At 39.5% G+C, this 17,742-nt stretch overlaps 2 protein-coding genes across 9 annotated transcripts in view; one reads left to right on the forward strand and one right to left on the reverse strand.

Annotated features, from left to right (window-relative positions):
• lrrfip2 (leucine rich repeat (in FLII) interacting protein 2) overlaps positions 1-2,299 on the forward strand; it is a 52,976-nt gene extending 50,677 nt beyond the window's left edge. For all 8 annotated transcript variants that reach the window (XM_035412015.1, XM_035412024.1, XM_035412064.1 and 5 more), the window contains 3 exons: positions 201-280; positions 782-886; positions 1,316-2,299. In XM_035412015.1, the coding sequence (XP_035267906.1) occupies positions 201-280; positions 782-886; positions 1,316-1,426 (296 nt within the window). In that variant the 3' untranslated portion in view covers positions 1,427-2,299. The remainder of the gene's footprint in view (positions 1-200; positions 281-781; positions 887-1,315) is intronic.
• A 2,231-nt stretch (positions 2,300-4,530) lies between these two features.
• On the reverse strand, positions 4,531-17,260 carry mlh1 (mutL homolog 1, colon cancer, nonpolyposis type 2 (E. coli)). The gene is made up of 19 exons (XM_035395980.1): positions 16,880-17,260; positions 16,576-16,666; positions 16,342-16,440; positions 16,002-16,075; positions 15,749-15,821; positions 14,316-14,407; positions 13,426-13,468; positions 12,569-12,657; positions 11,872-11,984; positions 11,497-11,590; positions 11,264-11,417; positions 9,904-10,235; positions 9,631-9,761; positions 9,198-9,306; positions 8,659-8,722; positions 8,047-8,211; positions 7,511-7,603; positions 6,065-6,178; positions 4,531-5,711 (listed from the first exon to the last, which is right to left on the reverse strand). The coding sequence occupies exons 1-19, from the start codon at positions 16,984-16,986 to the stop codon at positions 5,544-5,546; spliced, it is 2,205 nt and encodes a 734-aa protein (XP_035251871.1). The 5' UTR covers positions 16,987-17,260; the 3' UTR covers positions 4,531-5,543.
• Positions 17,261-17,742: the final 482 nt, after the last annotated feature.

Genomic DNA, 17,742 nt, shown 5'->3' on the forward strand with positions numbered 1-17,742 from the left:
TTTACTGCTATTTCCATGGGAATGTGTTGCTGTACAGTTGGGTAGTGACACTTAGTGGGTGAATATAACGCTTATGTTTTGCAGCTGCTTTCTGTCTTTTACTTACTATTGGACTGGATACATGAATGCTACATTTTAAGCTCTTTTCCCTATGACTACTTTAGCCATACATATTTCACTTTATAAACTTGTTTTTACAGGAGACACAAACAGACAGATAAGCGAATACAAGTTCAAACTCTCAAAAGCTGAACAGGAAATGGGGACGATGGAACAAAATGTAAGTAACAAACGTATGCAATAAAGTACTGTTTTACAGATATTTCCTCCTGTGGAGAGAGAGAGGGAATCCTGATATATATATATATATCAAAATAGTAGACAGTACAGCTAATTCCAAATTTCCATAAATCACCTTAACACACAGAATGGTTAGCTAAGTTGAAATCAGTGGTATCCTGGGATAATTCTGTGAATGATATGCAATTTTCGAACAATTGTGCGCCAGGAAAATGTTCAACCTGGGTAAAAATAGCAAGTGTTTCACTGTGTGCTGAAATCTTCAGGGCATCTTTTGGGGCTCAAAAGGGCAACAGAGTATGCAGACAGTTTGGTTTCAGCTGAGGTGGTTGCAGGGTAGTAGGAGGGGTTTAAAACTTGGGTGTGGGCATTCAAATTCAAGATTAAATTGTTCCCAAAAAAAAAACATTCCTGAAGTGTTTACTCATTTGACAGCATAGCTTTGCTCTGCCTTGTAATCAATGAATCCTCTTTTTTTCAGATTACTAGACTTGAAGGACAGGTCTCCAGATACAAGGCTTCAGCAGATAACTCTGAGAAAGTCGAGGACGAGCTTAAAGTTGAAAAGCGGAAACTCCAAAGAGAGGTACAGTACAAAAATAAGACTAATTCCCTCCACATCTCGACCTGTATCAGCTTCATAGAATACTGCGCTTGAATATTCCTGTTCTTTTATTCTGACTAGTAGAACTGGTAGCGGTGCTGGTGGTTGTAGTTATATTTGTCTGAGAGATTCAAATCTCTTGAGTAAGGCTAACTGTCCAAATGACCAGGTATGAGAACAACATTACAATTCCCAATTGCAAATTGCTAAGCTCCTTTTTGTCGCTGATGCAAAAAGGTTTGAGCATTGAAACTGAAACGGTTTACATTTTCCAATTAAAAAAAAAAAAAAAAAAAAAAAAAAAAAAAACCTACTGCTAAAGAATGGAATGCAGATACTACTGTGGTTGTTATAGAAGCTTTGCAGCTGTACTTCCAGCAAAGTTATGAAGACCTTGTGTTCTCCCTTCAGCTGCGAACAGCTTTGGACAAGATCGAGGAGATGGAGATGACCAACAGTCACCTAGTCAAGCGCCTGGAGAAGATGAAGGCCAATCGAAACGCACTTCTAACCCAACAGTGAGCACAGAGGAGGGAACCTCAACAGGGTCTCACAAATTCTACCAACTCTGCCACAAGGGGGTTCTTTCAGTCATATAGTTTTGTAAAAAACAAAAAACAAAAAAAAAAAAACATACCACTAGTACTGGCCTTCCCCATTCTTCTTTTTTTGTTTGTTTTTTTGTTTTTTTTTTAAATCACTGAGACAATTGGATTCACTTGTCAACCGTCTTGCATCATTGTAAGGGAACTATTTACTTTGTGCTGAAAAGGGTCAAATTTTGGCTGATTCTAAGGAAATTTGTTTTATTCTTCAGACTGTTATACATCATGTTATTCACAAGGTTTTCATTTCCTTCCTGGTGGGTGCTTGACTTTTCCTTTTTATAAAAATAAGTTGCATGATCTGAACTACACTATACTGCTTATCACCATAAAACCTGCACGTGGCTGCTGCAGACACAGCAAAGTGCCTTTCTAAATGGAGCAAAAGAGATTGAGGGGTTGCATTATTACACTAAGTATGAAAGTTATTACTGGTACAGTATGTGTTTAAAATAGGGTGCAGTTAGGATTTTAAAAAAATATATAGAACAATTAACAGTATGCTGAATTCTCATTGTTGAGGAATTTTTCAAAAATATTTAAAAATATTTCTTGGAATAAATGTGTAAATGAATGAACTGTATATACCGGGTGGGTGTTTTTTGCATGGGTTACGGCACATCAGATTAGTGTAAAGGCAGGATATTTGTCCTGAGTATGTGAAGCACATGGAAAACAAACTACTTTCTCAAACTGCGTCTTCAGTGTTTGGAAAGAGCAGTTTTCAGTCTCAGGACCACACCGTGATTGTGACTGGGGCAGCTACAACATTAAACCTACGTAAAAGAAATTGATTAATGCTTGTTTTTCTTCCTATTGGTTGTGTTCTAATTTGCAGTGTCGTCATGGTCAGCACTGGTCTTCCATCTTGAAAGTTGATACACCAGAAGTCAGTAAAAGTCATGACCTGTTGGCACAGTCCTTTGTCCACTGCAACAATATACTATTTACTACAAAAAGCTGTGGTTGAAGCATTGCACTGCAGTTCAGAGCCAAAATTAAGTTTGTTGCGTTTGTATACAGCAGTGGCTTTCTTCCAAGTGTTTGTGTCATTACGAATCTAACTGCCTTCTGGTTATCGGTTTCATTTTAAATTTAAGTCTATTTACAGTATGACCATGTGATTGAACACCCAATTGTTTTCTGTGCAAAATATTGTCCTTTGATGAATGTCTACTTGTATTTGCTTTAGGGTTTTTAGTTTTAACACTCATTCTCAAAACTCAATCTCATGTTCTCGAAACAATTAACATTGAACTCAAAACAAAGGACACATCACATAAAATAAACTCTGATATTGCCTCTATGAGCTTGGTCCCAGAACTGCAGCTCAACAGCAACGTTGTCCCTCAAACACCTGTGCAGGACTTTTTTTTTCAGTTAGGCCAGGTAAGTTTGGAAATTACCACCTTGTGGAACAGCTGCCACTATCCTTTTCAAAATTAAGAAAAATAAAGTTTAATGTCACTTAATTTCCATAGCATGGCAAAAATCAATAATGTGTATAGTAATATTACAATTCAGAATATACCTACCAAAAAACAAAAAATGACGAAAAGATAATCATAAAATATCTTTCTTTGTCTGTTCTTACAATATCCATTTCAATATAGCAACATCAGTTTTGACAAAACAAGCCTGAATCTTTGCCTGATAAGCTTTCAGCTGCTACAATCCATCTGAAATGCACTGCATTTTGAAGACTAGTTGATTAGTAAATTAGATGATAATTTGGATCAGTGAATGCAGTCAGTCTTTGACCTTTCTTTCTCGAATCAAACATTGGCACATTTTGCTTCCTTGGTATGGTAGGTGCAATCATCATCCTCAGAATGGGGTAGGAGTTATTCTTAGTACCAGCACTGACCTCAGCAGTCTACACACAGCCTAATAGAGCCTTCTGGATTTAGTCTCAATGGAGAATGGGAAAACTCCACTCGCTATTGCTTGTCTAAACTAAATAGATTGAGCACGAAAGCGTTTCTCTAGTATGTCAGGATTCAAAGTAGCCATGCTATTTGATTGGGTGAGCAGCTGCAGTGTATGACACGATGCAATAAAGTAGTGAGTCCAAGTGCATCTGAAAACAAGCGCTGATATTCAGGAAATAACATTTCTTTGTTGTTAGTTTGTAAGATAAAGCAGTTTTAAGGTTAGCTCACTGCTGGACAGCTTAGAGTTAGCATGGAATACAGGACCAGTTTCAATGGCCTTGCTCAGGTGAGTCACAGCAGTAGCAGGCAAAGTAGATGAGCAATAATGAAAATTTTACATTAATGTGAATAGCATCTGGTCTTGCATTAGTCACAAAGCACTTGCACACAGTTAACACATACCACCTTTTCTGTGATGCTGTATAGGCTACTAATCCAAGGTTCATCTTGTACATGCAGAAGCAGTAAAAAAATTTAAAAGGTACATTTAAGAATTTATTGCCAGAAAGGAGAAACATGAAGACAGTCCTGTCCTATCATTAGCTGGACAATCAGGCAATCTCTCTTGATACCCTCACAAATGTAGTAAGCTCCATAACGTTTGGGTCAAAGTTCCCCCCTCCCCCCCCGGTTTAGCTCTGTACTCCAAGTACAGAGCCAAATCAAGAGGGGAGGGGGGTCTTTGTCCCAAACATTATGGAGCTCACGGTATCGAGTTAGCAAGTTTTTTAATGAAAGTAAACCATGTTAACAGGTGATATTATGGATATGGTTCACTATGTGAATAAAGCCTTAAAATGGTTCACTGGCACTGAAGCCTGCATTAACATTTATAATTACAGATAATTCATGCAGAAGTTAAAATGCTTGTGTCCTGTTGCCTTCAAAATAACAGCCATTCCAAACTTGGGAGCAAAAACATTTATTTTTTAAAAAGCTGAGATCCTGCCAACACTATAAATTTGTTTTGTAAAATAGAAACAGGAACTGGTGCCTGATCTATTAGTTGACATTTTGCCCATTTGTTTACACTGATGTTTTTCATGAAATGCCTCAAGAAAACCAGAGATAGGAAAGTGCACAAAAGGCAAACAAATATTTCATTTTATTACTGGCACAAAAACCATAAACACTGAATCGAACTGTGTATTATGAGAAATTATAATCTCTTACATCCAGTTTGAAATGGTGGGCCATCTGTGAAATGTTCTGCACAGCCAGTCTCATAACTAAACGCTTAAATGACCCTTCCTTCCATGGTTAGTGAATGCCCCTCTCAAGGGCCACTGGTCAAAGAACACTTTATGGAGCTAGAATACCTCAAACCATATCAAACAGAAAAGGCTTTGGAAAGATTTGTGGAGACATTACCAGTTGGAAACAAGTATTACGTTATGGGCCAAAAGAGTATCATACCTACTTGGCTTTTAGCTTTTGGTTTCATAACTTCAGTTAGCTAGCCTATATGGTGGTAAAGTATCTGCACACCAGCAGTGATTAGTTCCCTAAAGTGTACTTCATTAAATTCAATTATTCCATACTTTATATCCCTTTAGTATCCATCTCATTTAGTCACATTTATCAATGTAATTAAACTGATTTATGCAGAAAGCAATATACTCAAATTTTATGTCATTGACTTAATTTATATAGACCCCATTCAATGACTCATCCATTGAATTATTAGTATCTAAAAATAAACACATTTATAGCAAAACATTTATTGTAAAAATAGAATAGAATACAAACTAGCAAAAGCATCATCTGACAATGTAGGTAATTCCATAACAAGTTTGGTTACAACTGGAAGCAGCCCTCAACAGCCATCTTGCTCAACAATAAAGCCCCCGGGCAGGGAAAGGCAGTCAGGTTATTTCAGGACGAGAAGTCCAGAAACACAGTTGTAGTCAACAAACATCGACTGTTCAGTTCATCAGGGACCACAGTTTTGAAATGGATGCCATAGATGTAGATGTCCATGTGGCTTCTGACAGTAGCCAGGTATATCACCTGTATTTCTGAGGTAACCAAAGAAGAACCAAGCTTGAAGTAATCCAGTAAGAAGCCACGGAACAATGTTCTTTCTGAAGGAGTGGCAGTTCAGCACCTCTCAAACACTTTGTAAAGGTCAGGTAAATTGGCGATCTGAAGGACAGTGCCATCCTCAGTGAAGTGCTTGGGAGGGCTGAGCAGTGTCCTGAAGGCTTTGAAGAGGACGTGCTCCACGTTCCATTTCCAAGAGGAGCCACTACAGCCTGGCTCCTCCACCTGTAACAACAATCAGAACAACATCACATCTACCCCAGTTGAGCTACATCACATCCACCCTAATGTAGGGCTGAGCTACATCACACATACCCTAATGTAGGGCTGAGCTACATCACACATACCCTAATGTAGGGCTGAGCTACATCACATACACCCTAATGTAGGGCTGAGATACATCACATACACCCTAATGTAGGGCTGAAGACCTGACTCCATGCCTTTTGTATCACTCCAAACTGAAATGCACAAATCACCAACATACTAGACAACAATAACATTGATGTATCTATTTCATGCACACACACAATCAGACATATAATCATAAAACAAAATACTGCATCAAGGATACATACACTGTGCTGAGCCCCAGGTGATTCCTCCACAATGAACCTCTTCCTGATGGAGTAGAACTCACTGCACTCCTGGCTGAAGTCCTGGAAGCACTCCTTCTCACCATCCCAGTTCACCTGAACACAACATGCGCGTTAACATTTCAAACACTCACCAAAATACCTGCATGAGTGGGACCATTACTGCACTTTCTTCAAGAAGTAGAGTTCACCACAAAAACACGCACCACCAGGCTGGAATAACTGAAATTCACACTAAATCCACATACTGCAGTAGTGGTATTAAATAGGATGCCAACAGGTGTTTATAACATCAATATAAAGGAAAGAGAACATCAAAAACAAAATATAAAATGTCCAAAAATTGCTCTTTTAAACATAATATGTATGAGGGGAGGTGACTAGGGCAAACAAAGAAATAGAATGCCTTGTGTTCATGACAGTCAGCGAAATGACACCTGGTCCAGAATTGCTACCCCCAATCCCCCAAGTGCACGATCTCACATAGGGCAGCACAAAGGCAATGCTGTTTGACTGTAAGAACCCCCTCAGATACACCAAACAGTGGAGGTATCCGAGTGGCAAAGGAACCCATGTAGAATGCATGTAGCTACTGGAACGAGATTCATTTAATGATATCTCGGTTATCTGACTCCAAAATAGTGTTTTAACCTCATGCCCCTGGCTTGTGCAGCCTGCATAAATGCAATTGTGTATCTTGCTACGACACTGTATAGGTGAATGACAACGGGATGAAGATAACCTGAGTTCTAAGTGTATGTTAAAACCTTAAACCTGCTAGGTAGGCAATGGTAAGAGCCAAAGAGGAATAGCAGTTTAAAGTGAATGCAGTTTATTATACAGTGTGTTCAATAATGGCAATATACAATGGTTCAAAAATGTTAGTAAGTTTCTAAAGGGAAATGTGCCCAAGTAGCTTTCAAGTAAGACTGATTTGCTGTTCCCATTTAAACTGCTTCCAAACCCTAATGCTGAAAATCATGGATTTTGCTAAGGTTTGACTTCACATACTGAACTGATTTATCCCACAGCCACAGCAGGCATGAGTCAATAAGCAAGCATTTGTTGCAGGGCTGGAAGAGGGAATGAGAGCAATCCTGCCTCCTGGTTCAGAAGGAACACAAACCTGGGCTGAATTTCCTGGTTAGCTGGTTAACCCCATCAGAGTTGGGTCAAGATAGTGATCTGCTAACAGGCTATCACAAACAAACAACCGGTAGTACGGTATTAGGCTAATGGTCCTTATTTATTTCTTACTTATTTCCCTTACATTTCACTCACAAGAAGACTCTCAGTCTCAACCCAAGAGTGTACAGATTGAGACTAGAGATATGTCATTGATTAACAAAACCACTGGAGGTGAACTTTTTTTCTGTATAAATATTTTGTGCACTACCTCTATATTAAAGATGAAGATTATCACCTCACCTCTGTGGCTAATCTCAGGATGAACATGGGAAGTCCCTCCATAGGGGGGACGTAGTTATCCAGCAGCAGAGGCAAGCCTGTCAGATTTCCATCCTGCAAACACATACAAACAAAAACAGAATATTTGTGATCGTTCAGAATTAGGGTATTGATGGTAAAAAGTGTGCAACGGCATTATTAACAATTCCAGTAACATGCAAATGAACAGTAAAAACTATAAACAATATAGTCATTAGTGTTATTATTTGAAAGTTAATATAGTGACTTTAATTAGCCACATACCTCATAAGTAATTTGCCATTAAGGTTATATAAATGTGCTTAATGGGCAGGATACATTGATGTCATGTGGTATATTCCACAGGATAGCATTTCAGATCATCTGATCATAGCTCAAGAACTGAACAACAGCTGACAAACTAGGATTCCCACAAATAATTAACAGAACAAAATTGTCCAAAAGCCTGTGTGCGCAGTGGACTGAACAGCTTTTTATTTATTTCTGTTCTTCTTGTGTTTCTGCTGAGCTGGCCTGACCTGGTCAATCTCCATAGAGAAATAGTCCTCCAGCATCTCGGCCTTCTTCTTCAGGAAGTCCACAATGTAATTGGCTAAGCCCTCCTTGGGCCCATCCTCCTCCGACCAACCGCTCTCAGGCATCTCCAAGGCCAGCATTGCCAGGTCATAGAGAGGAGCTGGCGTCTACAAATATAGTTATGAGTCTACACACAGCCTTACACACATTATAACACAATATACACAAGAGTTTTAAACATGGAGCTATGATATTATACACACAGAGCTATAATATAAATATACTGTCACTGATCAGGGCGGAGGTACAGACATTCTCATTAAAGACTTTATCTGAAATGGATTTGCTTTATATCACATTCTATTCAGTTTTTTCTTAATATTGCGATGTCCTGTGTCAGTGTGACTGCACACCATAAAGTGCACGCACACAGTCACTGCACAGGAGGAATAGACAAACAGACTGCAGAACCCAACAGGACAGACTAGTGATACTTGCCACATCTAGGCAAGTATAAATTAAGTTTGGGCAAGTAGATATCTTACCAACTTCCTGACTGGGCAGTTGGGAAAAAAACTGACTGAATTCTGCTGATGGTAACCAATGTTACTTACCGATAATCTTAACACACCAAAGTTTCCAAAGTCAAACATCAAAATCTGGTAGAACAACTCCTGGCTGTGAAAGAAAGGTTTACGAAATTATTACATGTTCTCAATTTTACAGTCTCCTGCAGGATATTCAGACGCAGACTTTCTATTATTGAAAAAACAAATTTAGAGTCATGTCCATGAGAATATCACCAAATGATATATTCATATTCAATTCACATCCTATGCATTTCTAAGTGGATTAATAAAAGAAAGAAATCACAGAATCCATCGACATTATGGAATGTAAATAGTACTCTTTGTGGGATGGACAAATAAAGCAAAACAAAAATTTAAGAAAGTTCTTAAAACCACATTTGAGATATTTGTTATATATTGCATTGCTCTAATTAATGACTTGAGTAAGTTACATGGAGAACAACTAAATAAACTGTGTGAGTCCACAGCAGAAATACTGTTGCATGTAAGGGTGGCGAAACGAAGCGACTGCTGGCATGTTTTAAGCGTGTAACAGTGGGTCAGGCGGGGGTGGCTGTGGGGACCTGAGCTTGGTGATGTCGAGCAGGTAGAGTTTAGTCTGGTGTTGGATGAGGGACCACTGAGGGTTCACGCAGCCCACAAATGAGTGATTCTGCAGCATTTCCCCCAAGCCTGCAGGAGGAAGTGAGAGAGAGGAACAGCTCAATACGCGTTCGCAAATTTTCCGTCATCTGCGACACAGCATCCTGACATGACAACGGAAACATATTATTAAGCATTCATAATGTTCGACGCATCTGTAACGTAATGCACTGTAATGCCCAGTCCATGTGTTTAATATTCGTGTGGGTTAATTGTTACTGTCCTCTGAGGTAAGTACCTGCATGTTATTAAGCATTCATAATGTCCGACGCATCTGTAATGCAATGCACTGTAATGCTCATCAATGCCCAGTCCATGTGTTCAATACTCGTGTGTGTCCTCTGAGGTGAGTACCTGCGTGCGCTCGCTCCGTGATCTCGCTCCGCAGCTCCTTCACGCTGCTCAGCTTGATCTTGCGCTTCCTCGGGATGGAGGCTGCGGTGAGCTCCTGCTCCTCACCCTCCTGGCCCACGCGAGGTCGCTTCCTGCCAAAAGACTTATTTGTAAATCTCAGTTTTAAATTCCATGTTTATTCTGGACTTCCATTGTGAATCTAAAGGTGTGGTAAAAAAGCTGCAGATAATAGACTCAGCAGAGATTGGTAATGCTGGATCCACAGGGCCTCACCTGGAGCTCATTTCAGCAGGTCCAGGCCTCTCTACCTGCATCTCCTCTGGTTCGCTGGGCCCACCTTCCTCCAGCACACCCAGCATGTCTGCATCCTCCGGCTGCTCGCCGTTTTCGGCTGGATCCTCTGGATCCTTGGCCTGGTCGGCGGACGTCGGCTGAGACTGTGGAGCCGGAGCCGGCCTGTTGGTGGGCTGCAGGAAGGCATCCAGCTTCTGGGCCCGGCAGTCCGTCCGGACCATCTGGTGAGCGTAGATACGGTCCGAGGGCTCAGAACCAGAGCTGCTGGGCTTTGGATCAGCAGAGACGACGGACAGGCCTGGGAGCAGAGTCTGCAGGGAGAGACCAGGAGACACAGCATCTCAATCTACTGGGAGAGAGAGACAACAGCTAAATCTACAGGGAGAAAGAGAGAGAGACACAACGGCTTAATCTACCGGGAGAAAGAGAGAGACACAATGGCTCAATCTACAGGGAAAGAGAGAGAGAGACAATGACTCAATCTACTGGGAGAGAGAGAGAGACACAACGACTCAACCTACAGAGAGGGAGAGAGACACAAACTACTCAATCTACTGGGAGAGAGAGAGACACACAACAGCTCAATCTACTGGGAGAAAAAGAGAGAGACACAACAGCTCAATCTACTGGGAGAAAGAGAGAGAGACACAACGACTCAATCTACTGGGAGAGAGAGACACAACAGGCTAAGGAATGGTAACATAAATCCTGAAACACACTCTAGTGTTAATCACGGCTGGTTTCCTTATGTGAAATCACACCATAAACACTTGAGGCATAGTCATACTGCTGCCACAGAGAGACAAGAACAGCATGTGAACCCAGTTCTGAAAGGCAGCTTGAATTAACGAGCTATTTACGAGGACATTGAATACATCAAGATCACAGCAGCCAGTGCTATGAGCCAATATTGGAAATACTGTCCAATTCAAGCAAAAGAGTGTGGCTTAGCACTACTGCCAAAGAATAAAATGTGGGAAGAACAACAGTGCCTGATGCACAGAAGGGTCAGAAGGCCCTGAGAAGGACAGAAAATTGACATGGAAAAATAATGATTCCTGTTATTGCTTTTTATTACGGTTTATATCTACAAAATAGAAGAATACATATTTTTTAAATAAGGCTCCAGGAAGGCAAGTAACTATTTCTATCAGTGACAAACTAGGGTATTTTCTCATCGTTTTTCGAAGTTCTGAACAACCAGCCTTCCTGATGCAGTCACATCCCGAGGTTCTACAGTTGCTTGTGTTATGTATACTTGCATGACAGTGTATAGTAATACAGTAACTGGAGTTACGAATATCATGGCCATGTTAACAGTAGGTTTTGTCAGGCATACCTGCGTGAAGTAGGTTCTAGAGGAATTGGATCCCAGCAGTTTACTCTCGATGTGTTTCTGGATACTCTCGATGATGCTGTCTTCGTGTAGGAAGTGAACCTCATGCTTGGTGGGATGGACATTAACATCAATGTTTTGCGGGGCGATTTCTAGGCTGCAAAGAAAAACGAAATACTGAAAAACACATTTCCACCTTCTCAGGCGAAGCACAAGCTTTCTCCCAACAACATTACCTGATATAAAGGAAAGGGTGCGTGTTTTTGGGAAGATATGCAGCGTAGACGGTTTCTATGGCTTTTTTGAGAGCACTGGATTCCACCAACCGGTCTAGAAAACAAAAATAACAGGTCACTTTTACTTTTCTACCCAGATGCATCTTAGGTGAATTGAAAATAAATATAATTCATTCACTGTCGTACTAATGGGAAAAAGTGTCAGATTCATTATTACTTGGATTTGATGGTGCAATTCTGCACCTCAAATTACACCATTATTCCACATCTAGACTCTCAATGAGTGAACTATTAAAAAATATGGATATGTATGTGTATGTGTATATGTGTGTTTGTGTGTGTCCGCGCGTGCCTGAGTGTACGTGGGACACGTACGGTTGATGAAGAGCAAGATGATGCACTTCTTGACGGAGTAATTCGCATTGGAGATGAACCCCTTCAATTTGAAAGCAAGTTTGTGATCCTCACATCCCACTTCAATCAGCTCCCTATCAATGCAGCGCAAAAAGCGCACATATTACAAAGATAGCCACAATCTACCAGAACAAACAGCGCCACAAATACAGGAAACCACTCTCAAAGAGAGACAGCAACTAGGCCTAGAACTTCAGAAAATATTACAGGTTCTTTTCATGTTTTAGAGCTGGAGCCCCCAGTCTTATCCAGAAAGGGCCAGTGTGGGTGCACATACCTGATTCCACGAATCAACGTGCTTAGCAAAGACTCTAGTGGTTGATTAGTAGAATCAGGTGTGTGCACCCACACTGGCCCTTTCAGGATCAGACTGGGGACCCCAGCTCTAAAATATGAAAAGCACCTAATTAAAAAAAATATACAGCTTGTTACAATTCAGGGATTGCAACTGAGATTGGAATGAAAACCAGCACACACAGTGGTCCCCCAGGACTGAGAACCACTGGTCAAGATAAAGGGTATCCTTCAGTGCTGTGGTGTTAAGGGCTGCTTAAAACAAATACTGCTCATTTGTCAGTACATGCTCAAAGCATTCCCAAATACTGCTCGGATTTAGTACCTGCTCACAGCATTCCCAAATACTGCTTGGATTTAGTACCTGCTCACAGCATTCCCGAATACTGCTCGGATATTATCCACAGTGGAGGCACCGGATAGGGTCCTCACATCTGCCGTTGTCTCCCCCTGCTGTAGAGAAAGAAAATATCAATTTCCTTCTATAGGGACTGATAAACTAATTCACCCATTGCAAAATATAGGCAGAGTTAACATATAAACTGCTAGCATAGATAAACCCAGAATGTAAGGTTTTGTCATGTTGGTTCATTTTTCAAACTTTCTTTGACAAGGCCAATCACAATTGTGTACATCACACTCATGATAAATGTACACATTTAGAGGTATTCCAGCAAGTTTTCCACTTATGCATACTTTTGGTATTCAGCATCCAATATTTCAAAATCTTTTCACTAGTTTAGCACATTTCTTGCCACTTCTTTAATTAGTATTGTTTTCTTGTGAGTTTATTCTGTATGTATACGTATGTTTATATATTATACACAAGAGAGTACCAACATATGTAATATTTCCCCAATAGTCCACATGGTGGTGCTATAATTAAAGTATAGCAGCACAAAGAGCCCCTTATGTCCACCAACTAACAAAACCACATTTAGCTAAATCAAAGCAGTTTCTTTATTATGAATGGATAAGCATGTTCAGACTTGATAGTAAAAATGAAATGCTGCAGGTTAACATAATGCAATTTATGTATAATATGAAAAAATATATGTAATACAGTATTCAGGAAGACCACACAGCGATAAATGGACAGGGCTTACAGGCATGCATTGTAAATGTAGCCATTTTTCATATCTGTACACGCATAGGCTTTAATACACTTTAATGTTTTGTTTAGCATTTTGTACACTTTGTAGACATAATATAAAAACGAACCTTTTTCACTGCAAAGCTTTTCCCAGAGTTGTGTATTGCATACCTGTAAAATACATTTTCGGATAAATTAAAAGAATAATTATATTAAGTTAATTTCAAATGATGTTTTTCTAAATGTGTTAATGTTAAAGTGTTTAATACCATTTAGAGTAATTATTGCAGGGTGTCCTCCTGGAGCTATCATTGAATGGAACTGCAACTATGTGAAACAAGGCCAAAACCAGAAGTATTCACCTTCAACAGACTAGGGCTGGGTACAGTCAGGCACCTCCTGATGAAATATGCATTCCAATACAGGGGGCTCGATATGATACATATCCCCATACACATAGGAATGTGCATTTAGAAAATGTTTTTAAAACCAAATGAGATATAAAGGAAAACATCACTGAGTACAACAATCGTGCATTGTAACATAATCTAAAGGGTCTCAAGAGTATTAGAAAAAGAATAATAGTGCGTACTGGTGGAACACTATGACAGTCACTAATTAGTACAGGTCTACATCTAGACAGAGTGTTTCCAATTCCAAAGAGATCTTACAACCACAAAACAAGCCTCACGTTGCCCAATCACACAAGCTAGTAAAAAAGCGCATGAAAGTGGAGGAAATGTAAGGAATTTTGGTTTGATGTATAGATTTTCCAATTGATCCCAAATTGAATAAGACATACAGCACAATATTCTTAAAATACTGCCTCAGTAAACTTCAGAACCCATTACTGGAATGTCACAGTTATGAGTATGCAACATTAGTACTGTATAGTGACAAATTCCACTACATTAACACTGCACATGGACTGATTCCATGAGCATGCAGCAGCATTAGTACTGCAAATGAACTGGAGGGAAAAGGGCTGGGCATGACATGGGAAAGGTTCTTGTCAGACCTGCTCACCACTTCCACAATTCTGGAATATTCCTCACTGGGGCTCTTCAGAGCTTTTCGCCGAGTGGAAACATTATAAAACAGATCCTCCACCTGTGTGAAAACAAAACACACTCAACAAATAAGAAAGTCTGTGAGAAGTGTCACAGAGTAACACTATATATGTACACAAAAATTGTGGCGTTGCGAAAATGTACTGAAAGCAAGAACTAAATATATATTTTTATATTATTTAAAGATTTTAAAATCAACTGAACTTAAATTAACCACATTAGTGCATAATTCCCACAGTAAAAGGTGAGTGGCTAGCCATCTTACTTTTTTACATTTTAAAAGCAACCAAGGGCGTAAAATTGGAGAAGCAAATGTTATGGTTGGTGGGTACTTTTGAAACCAAATACTATTGATGTTAACCAGGTATAAATTTACATTTTCAAAATATTGATTGAAGTGTGGTGAATCTTTCCTTTAAAGCAGGAGTCTCAAACTCCAGTCCTGGAGAGCCACAGTCTCTGTTGGTTTTTGAGATTTCTTTCCATTACCAGTAAATTTACACCTTGGAAACAAGGTGTGCAGACTCTTAGTCAATCAGTGACTTAATTAGCATTTAAAGGTCTGGGAAACTGAATTTAAAATGATGTTATATTCCCCAGAAGTGACTAAGTTTTTCACCCAATTATAATAATTAACTTGCAATAAACACTATTATCATGACAGATAATCATGACCTGCTCAGCAGATAAGGACAGGGTGTGTGTGTATCCGGCGCCACTTAATATTCAAGCCCATAAGACATCTATGTAAACAATTCCTCATCGCTAGGTAAGAGGAGGTTGCTGACCCTTAAAATGGCATAGAGTGGCCAGTATATATATAGTTTGTGGACACTAGCATTACACAGCCTTAATAATATGAAACTGATGTTAAAGAGTCAGATGACAATGTACTGAATCTATGCTCTGGCCAACGCATGTTTGTGGCAATGCATGTTCACCTGCTTAGTTTCAAACATCTATAATATCCTACAGGAACACCAACATTAGACTACCAGACAACACAAAAAAAAAAAACTATATAAGCTAGCAAGTGAGACTTTACCATTGTTAACGTCATTCGATGTGTAATAACGTTGTAACACCAAGCTACAGTACACTAACATTAAACTCAACACAGTCCTCAACTACGAATATTACACCTGAATGAAGTGAATAAAGAAAGGCTTTGATTCTGTATATCTAAGCTTGAAAGCTATTGGGATGGCAGGTATGCCATCCCACCAAGTGGTGGCTTGGTGGGGCGGCATGCCCCATACCTATACAGCACCAAGAGTTTGACACTTTTCAGGGTTTCCTACAAAAATAAGCACATAATAAACTTCATTTTGCTCCTTTATAAACACTGACTGTGACCGGAGTCCCGTTTAAAAACACTTACAGTGATCTGGGTCCCCTGGTTTCCTGCACAGGGTTTTGGAGGTGCCTTCAGTTTGCCATCACAGTAACTGGCTCTAAAAAGGAAAGAACGTATTAAATAACATTACAATAGCTAAACTGGTATTTATCAATACACTGTGATCTGAGTCATTGTTGAAGGTAGTTATGCTCTTATTCAAAGACATACCAGCAATGGTAGAGTACAAGCTGAGATTCCACTCAGAAAATATACATACACATTTAAAAAATCCTACCTGTAAGCACATTTTCCATCAGCCGTTTTGGTTGTTAGGGTTACATGAGCTACATGGCTGATACTAGCAAGGGCCTGCAACAAGAACACAGATAAATTACATTCTTACTGCCCAAAACCCACTTAATATCTGACTGCATCACTGAAATAAAACCTAGAAAGGCTGCAGTGGTACCAATGTATCACAATATGATGCTCAGGACAATAATCAAGAACACTCTTTTCAGAGTCACAAATGCTTTCTATTACACAAACAATTCCCAGCAGAATCTCACAAAGCCAAGTAAAGAGAATACTCATCATGCCCAGTTTCCTTTTTTAATTAGAAGTGTGTTACCTACCTCTCCCCTGAAACCGTAGGTAGAGATGGCACTCAAGTCTTCAAATTTCTGGAGCTTGCTTGTGGTAAATCTTTCACATACTATTTCCATATCGTCTTTCTGAAATGAACACATATCATTCCAGAATAGCAGAACAACGTTAACAAACCGAGATCAACAGTCATATCTGATACTGAACACATATGACAACATTTTTTCGCGCTGAAATTGATCAAGCCAGTTGTATCCACTTACCCTGATCCCTGTACCGTTGTCCTGAATCTGGATTAGTTTTAGTCCGCCTTCTTTAACGGTGACCTGAATACTGGTAGCTTTTGCATCCAAACTGCAAAACACATAGTTAACCTCATGAAGTTAACATGCTAATTAGCCACACATCTAGCAGGCTGGGGAGTGAACGAGTGTTTAGCAAGCTAGTTAGCCAGGTAACATTAGCTAATCTGCTACATTCTGGAAGATCGTGAAATTAGCTAGATCCTTACGATTGCTAAAATTAACCCTAGACAAATGAAAACAGTGCACTCTCCACAAATCTCACCAGTTCTCTATCATTTCCTTTATTGCGTTCGCAGGCCGTTGAATTACTTCTCCAGCAGCAATGCGATTTACTACTGTCTCGTCCAATCTTCGGATTGTCCCAGCCATATTTAAAATATATTCCCTAGTTAGTTATACGTTTCAATAAATACCTACAAACATTATATTTAATGTGTCTGTCTAGGTAGCTAGCTAGAACAGCTGTGATAAACCGGTTACATAAACTGCACAACTGAAAAAGCTAGCTACGTTACAACGCGGGAAATTAGACTTCAATGCATATAACCAAAGATGGTGGATTTTTGACAAGAAAGATATGTTGTTATAGTTTTCAGCTCCAAGGCAGGGCACGCTTTGTTGAGAGTGAGACCAAACAATAATATGTGTAATATCAGAATATTTACATTAATACTGAAGCAGAAACGGGCGTTAAACAGATAACGTTAAACAAATAATAATGCTAGTTTGAAGGCGACCTAGCTAGCCAGTCGAGTAATGTAAAACATGAAAGCATGAATGAATTGATGATAGATATTCAGTCCAATGAATTGATATCATGATAGAAAGCAATTCAATGAATTAATGAAAAAATGTAATTAGCTTAGAACCCTTTTCTGATAAAAAAAAAGGGTCTACCGACTTATTTTGTTACTAAGGTGGCATAGGTATTAGTATTTTTTTTTTTAGCACAGATCGATAGACATGACTACGACATGCTATCGATAACAAATCGACAGAATGTCGGCCAAGTAACTTTCCATAAAAATGTCAAGCCGAAGCGCCGAACAACACTGTGTTAAATAGTGGCACGTAAAATACTGTTTCATAAAATACACTTATGATCAGGTTTCCATTTTATAAGAA

Source organism: Anguilla anguilla, chromosome 1, assembly GCF_013347855.1.
Source record: "Anguilla anguilla isolate fAngAng1 chromosome 1, fAngAng1.pri, whole genome shotgun sequence".
NCBI lineage: Eukaryota > Metazoa > Chordata > Actinopteri > Anguilliformes > Anguillidae > Anguilla > Anguilla anguilla.